General features: G+C 36.3%; 1 protein-coding gene across 20 annotated transcripts in view; it reads left to right on the top strand.

The window, feature by feature from the left end:
• Positions 1-12,327, top strand: part of Myo9a (myosin IXA) — a 305,400-nt gene that overhangs the window by 100,136 nt on the left and 192,937 nt on the right. For all 20 annotated transcript variants that reach the window (XM_087198928.1, XM_087198925.1, XM_087198926.1 and 17 more), the window contains exon 2: positions 1,858-2,768. In XM_087198928.1, the coding sequence (XP_087055054.1) occupies positions 1,929-2,768 (840 nt within the window). In that variant the 5' untranslated portion in view covers positions 1,858-1,928. The remainder of the gene's footprint in view (positions 1-1,857; positions 2,769-12,327) is intronic.

The following is a 12,327-nucleotide window of genomic DNA, read 5'->3' as shown; positions in this document are numbered from 1 at the left end:
GAGTCCTATATGCCTCACTTATCTGTATGTCAAGTTCTTTTCCCTTGCTTGGGAAGTTTTCTGCCATCACTTCTATGAACAGTTTTTTTATGTCATCTGCACTCTCTCCTGTTTCTTCATTGACTGCAGTCAGTCTTATGTTATTCTTCTTTGCATCATCTAGCAGCTGCTAGATTGATTTTTCTTGGTCCCTTACTAATTTAAAGAAATTTTTCTTTTCCTGGGTCACTAATTGCAAACTTATCTTCTATATCTGAAATTCTGTCCTCACATTGGGTAATTCTGCTGTGTAAACTTTCAATGGAGTTTTCAATCTCCTGGAAATCTGTTTGCATCTGTTTTATGGATTCCATTTGTTTCCTATGTTAGGATTCCATCATGTTCCTTGGCTCCTCTATTTTTTTATGTGTCCTTTCTAGATCTCTTAATCATATGTTGCACTATGGGCACAATCTCTGCTGTTATCTGAGAAATTATTTCTGATTACATTTTTTCCAGATCCTCTTTTGTTGCCAGTTCAGGGAGTCCAGGTGGTTGAGTGTCAGATTGTTGGATCTTGTTTCCCTTTGGAGTTGGTTTAGGTGATCTGGAAGTCTGGTTTTGAGACTTGTTTACATGTCTTCTCATTTCAGTGGGGCGGGGTGGGAGTCATGTGCTGCTGACACCTGGGAAGCTCACCTCCTTGATGCTGGGAGCGGTGGTATGCCACTCCGAAGGTTCACCTCCTGTCCACAGGGGGTGGAGTTCTGGTCCTCAGGCTGGGGGTGGTGATATGGCAGCCCAAGATGGTTCACCTTCTCTCTACCTGGGGCAGCTCTGCAGCTGGGTGCTGGGGGTAGTGGTCAATATTTTCCATTTTTTAAAAGCACATCATCTTATATGTTAAAGAACGAAGTAAGCAAAAACAGGGAGATTGGTAACACATGAGAGTGGCTATTTGATTGAGCCTATTAGTAATGGGGCTGACAAGAAATCGGATTTGTTAGTCCTGTAAAGTACATGGAACATATTTTCTCTGTAGAAAGGGACAGGATAGAAATGACATCAAAATAGGAATAGAGAAGGAAATAATTATCTATCTTCTCAGTGAAGTGTAGACATTGAGGTTATCCTTCCACAAGAGTGTATGTGGGATTTGAATCATTGGAAATATGTACAGAATGGGAAAAGATTAAAGAGGTAGAACAGTAACATTGAAAGACACCGAGAAGTTTAGAACAGTTTGTAATAGCGCAGCGGCAGAACCTTTCAGTTTCTTCTCTCTGACCCTCTCTCTGCTGCACCTTGTGGGAGGGTAAGAGTCAAAGCCCAGAGTTCCCTGAAAATAAGTTTGTCTCTGCAGCATTTTCCTCTGATTGTTTTCTTAGTTATAACTTTAGTTTCTGTTTATGTCATAGCATCTTACTGTTCATACTGAATTTCACAAAGTTCTTGTTCCATTATTGGCCTCCCTTCTTATTTTTGTGTTATGTTTAAGAGATTTGGGTGCACTGGAAGTAATTTGTGTAATTATTTTCTTAACTCAGTCTTCAGTGAGATTCTTCAAAGACAAAGAAACAACTCGGTTCTAATCTCAAGTACCTTAGAAATACTTGAAATGGCAGGAGAAACAATTTTCCTTGGTACTCTTTGGGTTCTCTGTTGTTGATCTATATTTTTGGCAAGTGAGTATATTTGAAAGTATCCTGACTTAGTAAAGCAACATTATTTATGTGGTCTCAATAAACTATGTTTCCTTTTTTTTTCTGTAGTAAGAGGATTTTGTGTTCTGAAAGATGTAATTGCCATTTTCTTGAGTCTCAGAAAGCAGTATATAAAATATTGACTCCTAAATGTTTCATATTTTTTATCTTACAGTTCCTTTGCCAAGAAAATGGTTGGTTTGATCTTGGACACACACTGTCCATGCTGATGGGACAGGATCCAATATGAATATAAGTGATGGAGGAAGACGACGCTTTGAGGATAATGAACATACATTACGTATATATCCTGGGACAATTTCAGAAGGGACAATCTACTGTCCAGTTCCTGCCAGAAAAAACTCCACAGCTGCCGAGGTGATTGACTGTCTTATAAACAGACTTAATCTAGACAAAACAAAATGTTACGTCTTAGCAGAGGTAAAGGAATTTGGTGGAGAAGAATGGATACTCAATCCAACAGACTGTCCAGTTCAGCGAATGATGTTGTGGCCCCGGATGGCTCTGGAAAATCGCTCAAGTGGAGAGGACTACCGCTTTCTTCTGAGAGAAAAAAATCTTGATGGATCCATCCATTATGGGAGCCTTCAGTCATGGCTACGGGTAACGGAAGAACGTCGCAGGATGATGGAACGGGGTTTTCTTCCACAACCTCAGCAGAAAGACTTCGATGATTTATGTAGCTTACCTGATTTGAATGAGAAAACACTCTTAGAAAACTTACGAAATCGCTTTAAACATGAGAAAATTTATACCTATGTTGGCAGCATTCTAATAGTTATTAACCCATTCAAATTTCTTCCTATTTATAATCCCAAATATGTCAAAATGTATGATAACCATCAGCTGGGAAAACTTGAGCCACATATATATGCTGTGGCTGATGTAGCTTACCATGCTATGCTCCAGCGCAAAAGGAATCAGTGCATTGTGATTTCAGGAGAGAGTGGTTCTGGGAAGACTCAGAGCACAAATTTTCTTATTCACCACCTTACTGCCCTCAGTCAGAAAGGATTTGCCAGTGGAGTAGAACAAATTATTCTTGGAGCTGGACCAGTACTTGAGGTAAGTGGGTAGACATACTTTTCTTATTTTTAAACATATGGGAAAAACTATCTTCTGGGGATTTAGCTCAGTGGTTTTGCCACCTACTGTGCAAGCGTGAGGACCCGAGTTTGATCCCCGGTACAAAAAAAAAGAAAAAGCAAAAAAACACTATCTGATGTGAGAACATGAAGTAAAACTAAGTAGATGGATAGTCATCATTTTTAGTTACCAGGGAAATCTGCTAGATGGCAGAACAGAAAAGGTAATGTGGAAAATGTGACGGTAGTAATATATATGTATATTGTTTGGTACTGGGGATCAAACTCGGGACCTTGTGCTTGTGAGGCAAGCGGTGGAACCACTGAGCTAAATCCTGGCCCAGTAGAAATATTTTTGAAAGAGTGTTTTTAGGTCATTTGTGATGCAGAGACAGATTACTACAATTCTGTTTATCTGCTTAGAAAGGTAGAAAGTACTTGTAGAAGCAGGTAGTTGGATAAGATAATCTTGCCAGATGTATTTTTATCTCTTCAGCCTTAATGTGTGTCTGGAATTGAAACATTTAAGAATTTACTTATAAAAATGCAGAGAATATAGTCGTGGATGTTTTAGAAGTAATACTGGAATGTTGAAAAGAGAATACATATAGGAACACAAATGCATGGTTTCACTTATATATTAAATTTGAAAAAGTAAAATGTATAGAAACAGTGATATAGTAGTTACTAAAGACTAGGAATTATGGGGATTGGACATATGTTGGTCATAGAGCAAATAATTTCATTTAGATGTGTAAGTTCATCAGTGTATCGTGTACTTGAAAATGTTTAATAGTAACTTTATGTTCTTACCATAAAGAAATGATAAGAATGTGAGGTAGTACATAAATGAATAGTTGTATTTAGCCATTCCACAACGTACAGATGTTGAAAACATGTTATATGCCATAAATACATACAATTTTTACTTGCTAATTAAAAGAGAAAAAGGAAAGAGACTACAATTTTTGTTTCAAATCTGGAAGGGACAGGTAGTATTTCTTGGTTAGTTTTTGTTTTGTTTTTTCGGTGTTGGTGAGGGGGAGCAGCAGTACCCAGGTTTACCCTACCACTGAGCTATTATATCCCTAACACCCCTGCTTTTAAATTACTATATTTTTGTGATATATAATATTTATATTCTTTTTTGGGAATTGGTACATATATACTCATATATATAATTTCTTGATCATTTTCAGTCCTTTGAGGTCCCTTCCTTCCCCTCCACCCTGCCCTTTCTTCAGTCTCTTTCCTGCCGCTAAAAGTCTGCTTCCTTGTTTCCTATCATCTCTCCTTTATTCTATAATTTATATTTTGGGTTTCTCGTACAAGAGGAACCATGTGATATTTAGCTTTCTTTTAAAAATTACTATTTTTCTTAATACATGTTTATAGTATATAATGATTACATTCCTCATGGGGGGTTGGTACATGTACATAACACATCTTTAATTCTTTTTTCACCCTCCTCTCCCATCTCTTTATCCTCTTCCATTTTGCAAAACATTTAATTTTATGTGTCTGACTTTTTTCATTTAACATATAGTCTCAGGATCCATCATTTTTCCTGAAAATGGCATGATGTCATTTTTCTGTATGGCTAAATAATATTTCATTGTGTATAGATACTACATCATCTTTATCTGTTTGTTGATAGGCATATAGGCTGTTTCCATGACTTAGCGGTTGGGAATTGCACTGCTGTAAGCAGTGGGTATGCATGTATCACTATAGTATGATGTCTTTAATTCTTTCAGGAATACTATACCCAGAAGGTATAACTAGGTACATATATACCAAGTAGTGGTATTGATGGATCACATAAGCTTTGTTTTTGGTTTTCTGAGGAACTTGATTTTTGTAGTGGTTGTACTAATTTACATTTCCACTGGCGTTGTAGAAGGGTTCCTTGTTTCTTGTATCCTCATCATCACTTTACTTTTTTTGTACTGTGATAGCCATTCTGACTGGGGTGAGATGGAATCTCAATGTAGTTTTAAAATTAAGATTTGCATTTCCCTAATAGTTAAACATGTTGGACATTTTTTCATGTACTTGTTGAGCATTTGTACTTCTTTTGAGAAATGTCTATTCAGTTCTTTGCCCATTTACTGATTAGGCTATTTGATTTTTTTAGTGTTGATTTTTGAGTTCTTTATATATTCTAGGTATTAATCCTTTATCGGGAGAGACAGGAGAATTGGAAGAGCTGGCAAAGATTTTCTTCCATTCTGTAGGCTGTCTCTTCACTCTGTTAGCTGTTTCCTTGCAGAAACTTTTAAATTTGATGTAGTTCCATTTGTTGATTCTTGCTAATATTTTTTGAGCTGTTAGAAGTCCTATTCAGAAAGTATTTACAGGTGCCTGTGGCTCTAAGTGTTTTCCCTTTTTTAAAAAGTAGTTTCAAAGTTTCAAGTCTTTGGTCCATTTTGGGTTGATTTACAGGCTAAGAACTAATAAATAATAAACTAAAAAGTTTGTTTGATACCTTTTTAAGGGTAGGGAGTGAGATATATCTGGGTTTTGACATGCATTACAGGGTGGCCTTAACTCACTGTGTAACCCAGACTGGCGTTGAAGTTGCAGTCCTCCTGTCTCAGTCTCTCCAGTGCTGGGATTACAGGTGTGTCCCACCACACCTGGCTCAGACTACATTTAAATAAATGTTCTTAATCTAATTGAGAAACTTCCCTAACATTCATAGGATGTTATTTTTGTTAGATACTTTTTCTGAATCTGAGATTATCATGTGCTTTTTGTCTTTTAAATTTTGTTACATTTATTTTTTTCTTTCTTGAATTCAGTAATTGAATCCTTCCCCCTTAACCCCCCCCATGTTTTTTTTCTGTGTACTAAAGATTTGCCCTTTTTATTGATATTTTCAAAGAATCACCTTTTGAAAAATTTTAATTTTTATTAGTATATATTTGCAAAACAGTGATTACACTTATGTTGATGGGTTACATGTACATAACACATCTTAATTCTTTTTTTCATCCCCTTCCCCTCTATTCCCTTCCCTCCCTCCGTCTCTTGGTCATCATCCCTTTTGCATAAGAATCTATCTTCATGTTTCCTATTACCTATCTTTTATTTTGCTCTTTATATTTTGGGTTTCTCATATAAGACAAATGTAATATTTAAACCTATATGTCTGATTTATTTCAGTTAATATAGTTTTAAGGTACATTCATTTTCCTACATATGACTCAAGTTTATCTTTCTTTGTGTCAGAGTAGTACTCCCTTGTGTATAAACACCCCATTTTCTTTATCCAGTCATCTGTTGTTTTTGGTACCAGGGAATCAAACGCTGGTCCTTGTGCTTGCACAGCAGGCGGCAAAACCACTGAGCTAAATCCCCGGCCCCATATTGGGTCATCTGTTGATGGATATACGAGCCACTTCCAAGTTTTAGCTATTATGAATTACACTGTTGTAATCAGAGATATGCATGTATCACTCTAATATCATGTCTTTATCTCTTTCAGAAAGATACCTAGGTGAAGAATAGCTGGGTTGAATGGAATTTCTAGCTTCAGTTTTTGAGAAATCTCCATAATGGTTATAGTAGTTTACCTTCCCACCAGCGCTATTGAAAAAGTTTCCCTTTCCCTACAGCCTTGCCAGGATTTGTTATTATTCGATTTCCTAATGACAGCCATTCTTTCTGGAGTAAGATGGAATCTTTAACTTGCATTTTTCTCCTGACTAGAGATGTTGAACATTTTTTCATGTATTTATTGGCCATTTCTAATTCCTCTTCTGAGAAATGTTTATTTCAGTTGCCCATTTTTTGATTGGTTCTTTCATTTGGGGGTGTCTAATTTTTTTTAGTTCTTTTTGTATTCTAGCTATTTATTAGTCCTCTGTCTGAGGAATAACTGGCAAAATTTCTCATTCTGTAGGTTGTCTCTTCATTCTGTTGATTGTTTCCTTTGCTATGTGGAACCTTTTAAATTTGATACAATTCTATTTGTTGATTCTTGGTGTTATTTCTTATGCAATTTGGGCCCTGTTCAGAAAGTCCTATCCTGTCTCTATGTCTTCAAGAATTTTACCTATTTTGTCTTCCAGCAGATTGTTTCTGTAATAATATCCAGGGCTTTGATCCATTTTGATTTTATTTTAGAGATATGGGTCTAGATTCAGTCTTCTTCAGGTAGATAGTTTTTCAGCACCATTTGTTAAAGAGAGTCTGTTTTTCCTCTAGTATATGTTTTGGTGCCTTTGTCAAAGATCAGGTGGCTGAATGTTCCCTGGGGTTGTTTCTGTATCCTCTGTTCTCTTCCATTGATCCACATGTCTGTTTTTGTGCCAATACCATGCTGATTTCATCACTGTAACTTTGTCATATAAGTTGAAGGTCCACCATTGTGTTGCCTCCTGCTTTATTCTTATTACTCAGGATTGTTTTGCTATTGTGGGGGTCTTCTACTTTCATATAAAGTTTAGGAATTATTTTCTCATTCTGTGAGGTTTGCTGTCGGTATTGATTGGGATTATATTAATTGTATATCAGTTTTGGAAGTATGGTCATTTTAACAGTATTTGAAGAACCAAATTTTGGTTTACTAATCTTTGTTTTTCTATTGGCTATTTCATCATCATCATCATCATCATTATCATCATTTTCATTTCTGTTTTCTTGTTTTTTTTGTGGTGGCTGGGATTGAATTCAGAGGTGCTCTACCACTGAACTCCTCCATCCCCAGCCTGCCTATTTATTTATTTTTGTAGTTTGAGACAGGGTCTTGCTATGTAGTCCAGGCTGGACTTGAACTCACCATGTAGCCCAGGCTGGCTTCAAACTTGTGGTGATCTTCCTGCCTCAGCCTCCTGAGTGCTGGGAATATAGGCATCTGTCACCATGTCTGGCCCCTCTTTATTTTTACTTTTGAGATAGGGTTTCTCTAAGTTGCTCAGGCTTCATTGAAGTTGTGGTCTTCTTGACTGGGATTATCCGTGTGTGCCACTGCTTCCAGTTCTTTCCAGTTTTCTTAAGGTGGCAGGTTAGTTTATTGATTTGGAATCCTTTTGCTTTTAAAATACAGCCTTTTACAGCTAAAAAGTTGCTTTTTAGATTCAACTGTGTCCCATATATTTTGGTGGTTGTGGTTGTGTTTTCCTTCATCTCAAAATATGATCTTCCTTGTAATTTCCTTTTTTGACCCAGTACTGATTCTTTGCTTATGTTTTCATTTGAGTTCCTGTAGTAAATTTAAAAAATTTTAGTTAATGTAATTTCAGTACTTGAATTTTTATAGTTTTTATAACTTGTACCCTGTTATTGGCATTTTGTATTGTTAAAGAGTCTTTGCTGTACTTTTTGGAAAATATTTAACACAGCAAATATAAAGTCTTTGCCTAGTAAATCCAACATCTGGGGTTTGTCAGAGACAGTTTCTATTTATTGCTGTTTTTTTTTCTGATGACCATGGTTTATTTCTTTTTTGTATGCCACTTAATTTTCTTTTGAAAACTGAGCATTTTAAATAATGTGCACTTCTGTGAAGTCTATTCTTTTATTAGATGAGGCCATTAAAGTGGGTAAGGCTGTCAAGATTGTACTGGATTATCTTACTGGTCAGCCATAGTCTGGCAAGTATTTCTTAAATGTCTAGAAATGTTACGGCCATCAGTCTTCCCTTCTTTTTTGTACTTGTTGGGGGTCCTTTAGTTCTCAACCAAGCACTTATTAACTCTGCCTTAATTTTCACTTCCTGCTAGCACAGAGCCTCAAGTTGAAACTTGTCTAAAATCTTTCCTGAGCATGCACATGCCCAGGAATATTTCAAAAAAATTCAAAGCACACTTTGTACTTGTCATTCACCACTTTTTCCTTTTAAGTTGTTGATTGTCTTGCCTTTTTGTTTTGGTACTGTCCTAAAACTTCTTAGGCAATTGGAATGTTTAAGTAATTGTTTTGGATTATTTTTGACACACACACATGTTGGTAGGGAGGTATGAAGAGGCTGTGCTGAGTGAATGATCTCTGAGTTAGATGAAAATAGGCAACCTTTTGAATGAATTTTCCAGGGAAATGCCAGACAGGTCAAATTATGGGACATAGGACTTTGGAAGACCTCAAATTCTGTTGTGATCCTTCCAGTGACTTGTACAATGCCTTTAAAATAAAATCATTGTAGGATGTTTGTTTTCTCTTCAGTATTGAGCTAGAGAGGGATATTCATAGTGCAAACTAAAATGCCACAACGTCTATTTTTCTTACCAATACCTGTTTTTCAGATTCAACTTTTTTCTTGGTTAAATCTCTTTCTTTAATAAGGATTGTTGGAGGGCTTTGATTTCAGATTCTTAAAAAGTTGATTTTGATAATTTTTGTTAGTGTTCTTGTTTATGTTCTTGTTTCTCTCATGCAAGAGAAGATTTTTTTTTTTTTGTAAATTCTTTTATTGGTACATTTTAGGTATACAATACATTTACATTTATCATTGGGTGCTTGTACCTGTACATGATATATCTTGGTTCTTATTTTTTTCCCCATTACCTGTGCACCCGTCACACCCTCCACCCTTCCCTATTTACATAGATTTCATTTCTGTTTTTTTTTCTTTTCTTATAATTTTTCCTTTCCCCTTCCCCTCCCACCACCCCTACACCTTCTGATTTTTCAAGTTATCAGTTAATTCGTTTTAATCATTTTAATCCTTATTTACACTTTCAGTTTCTCACACTAGAGAAACTATACGGTATTTACACGTGTGTACTATTTATTTCACTTAAGAGTATGGCCTCAGTATGCCTCCATTTAGCTATAGATGTCTCTAGTTTCTCATTCTTTATGGCTGAGTAGTACTCCATTTTATTGAAAAAACATCTTCTTCATCCAGTTTCCAGTTGATGGGTAATTGGGCTTTTTCCAAGCTTTAGCCATTACAAACTGTGCCGCTCTAAACATGGGTGCACATATATCAGTGTGGTATGATTCTATTAATTCTTTGGGGAAGATACCCGGCAGGGGAATAGCTGGGTCAAATGGGACCTCTAGCCCCTAGTTCTTTGAGGTATCTCCATACTGATTTCTACAGTGGTTGCGCCAGTCTGCTCTCCCATCAGCAATGGAGAAGGGTTCCTTTCTCCCCACATCCCCGCTAGCATTTGTTGTTGGTTGATTTCTTGATAGCAGCCATTCTTTGTGGGGTGAGGTGGAATCTCAGTGTCGTTTTCATCTGCATCTCTCGAATGACCAGTGATGTTGAACATTTTTTCATATATTTATTTGCTGCTTTTACTTCTTTGTCTGAGAAATATCTTTTCATTTCAGATGCCCATTTTTGAGTTGGGTCTTTGAATTTGGGAGGTCTGATTTTTTTCAGTTCTTTATATATTCTAGATAATAGACCTTTGTCTGAGGTACAACTCCTAAAAATTTTTTCCCATATTGTAGGTTGTCTCTTAGCTCTGTTGGTGGTTTCTCTTGCAGTGCAGAAGCTTTTTAATAAGATGAGATCCCAGTTGTTGATTCTTTGTGCTAGTTCCTGTGCTACTGAGGTTTTGTTCATAAAATCTTTTCCTATGCCAAGGTCTTTGAGAGTTCTACCTAACTTATCTTCCAGCAAGTTTATTGTTTCTGTCTTGATATTTAGATCTTTAATCCACTTTGATCTTAGTTTTGTGTATGATGATAGGTATGGGTCTAGTTTTAATCTTTGGCAGGTTGAAATCCAGTTTTTCCACCATTTATTAAATAGGCTGTCTTTCCTCCAATGAGGGTGGTTGGCTCCTTTGACAAAGATGAGGTGACTGAGTATGTCTGGAGTTGTTTCTGCATCTTCTAATCTATTCCACTAATTCTCGGGTCTGTTTCTTTGCCAGTACCATACTATTTTTATCACAGTAGCTTTGTAGTATAGTTTCAAGTGGGGGATTGTGATACCCCCTGCCATGTCTCTGTTGCCTAGAATTGCTTTTGCTATTCTAGGTAAGAGAAGATTTTCAGAGGTCTTTACTTTGTGATTTTTGTTGACCTCAATCTCAGTGATCTTTTCAAGAAATTGAATTGCTGTGTCATGGTGTGGAAAGAATATGTTTACCTTTTTGTGAAATTGTTATAGTCCTGCAGAATTGCTCTAACATTTTGTTTCCCCTCCAGCAATGTAGTTTTTAGTTATTTTACATTTTCAGCAGCACTTAGCGCCATCAGTTTTTTTTTTTAGCCATTCTAATAAATAAATGTGTAGTGGCATTGTGGCAGGTATATTGTGGCCTTAATTGAAATTCCATAATAAATAATGACGTTGAACATGTTTTCTTATGCTTGTTGTCATCCATATAACCTTGGATGAAGTGTCTACTACAGTGCTCTTTCAGATGGTCCCACATGACTCTATATAAGTAATAAAGTTGTATTCAATGAAAGATTACTTGAGTCAGGGATTTAGCTCAGTGCTTCCGCCACTTGCCTCGCAAGCGCAAGGTCCTGAGTTCGATCCCCGGTACCAAAAAAAAAAAAAAAAAAAAAAAGATTACTTAACAGATTCTGATTGGCCTCTGATATTGTAGCATAAGATGGGATCAAAAATGATGCATATGGAAATAAGAGTTTTATGTTATACATCCACGTCTTGTGTCTGAGTTCACTGGTTTTCCTTTTAAAATTTTGTTAAAATATAAAACATTTGGCAAAGAAATGGATATTTCTTCAATGACATCAGCATTTTTACATTTTATAACTGTACTATTTTCTAAATTCCTTGGTAAAAAACTTTTTATAGCAGAAAAGGAAAGTGCAGAGGGCAGAATGGAGAAACTATATTCTAGATAATTCAAAGCTCACAGATGGTTTTGTGGTGTTTGAAGCCTGGGCTTTTCCAATCACTTATTTAAATCAGTGAAACGTAAGCATTCATGAGAGATATTTCTGGGGATTTTTAGGAATGTGTGCATTTACTACTATCGTTGTAGAATAATTTCTTAATACTCATTAAATTGAAATTTCACAGAAATTTTAGTGCATGCATAGTATATAGAACAGTGTTGGTCATTCGAGAGATGCAGATGAAAACAACACTCAGATTCCACCTCACCCTAGAAACAATGGCTGCTATCAAGAAATTAGCCAATAACAAATGTTAGCGGGGTTGTGGGGAAAAAGGAACCCTTCTCCATTGTTGATGGGAGTGCAGACTGTTGCAACCACTGTGGAGATCAATATGGAAATACCTCAAAAAACTAAGATTAGAGGTCCTATTTGACCCAGGTATCCCTCTGCCGAGTATCTTCCCAAAAGAATTAAAAGCATCATACCAAAGTGATATATGTGCACCCATGTTTACAGTGGCACAGTTTGTAACAGCTAAAGCTTGGAAACAGCCCAACTGCCCATCAACTGGAGACTGGATAAAGAAAATGTGGGTTTTTAAAAAAATAAAATGGAGTACCACTCAGCCATAAAGAATGAGAAATTAGAGACATTTATAGCTAAATGGATGCACATTGAGGCCATATTCTTAAGTGAAATGGACACACGTGTAAATACTGAATAGTTTTTCTGGTATGAGAAACTGAAACTGTAAA

Source organism: Heterocephalus glaber, unplaced genomic scaffold (genome assembly GCF_053883595.1).
Source record: "Heterocephalus glaber isolate CG9 unplaced genomic scaffold, H.glaber_assembly_v1.0 deba00001689, whole genome shotgun sequence".
Lineage (NCBI taxonomy): Eukaryota > Metazoa > Chordata > Mammalia > Rodentia > Bathyergidae > Heterocephalus > Heterocephalus glaber.
This window is presented reverse-complemented; position numbering and strand designations above follow the sequence as displayed.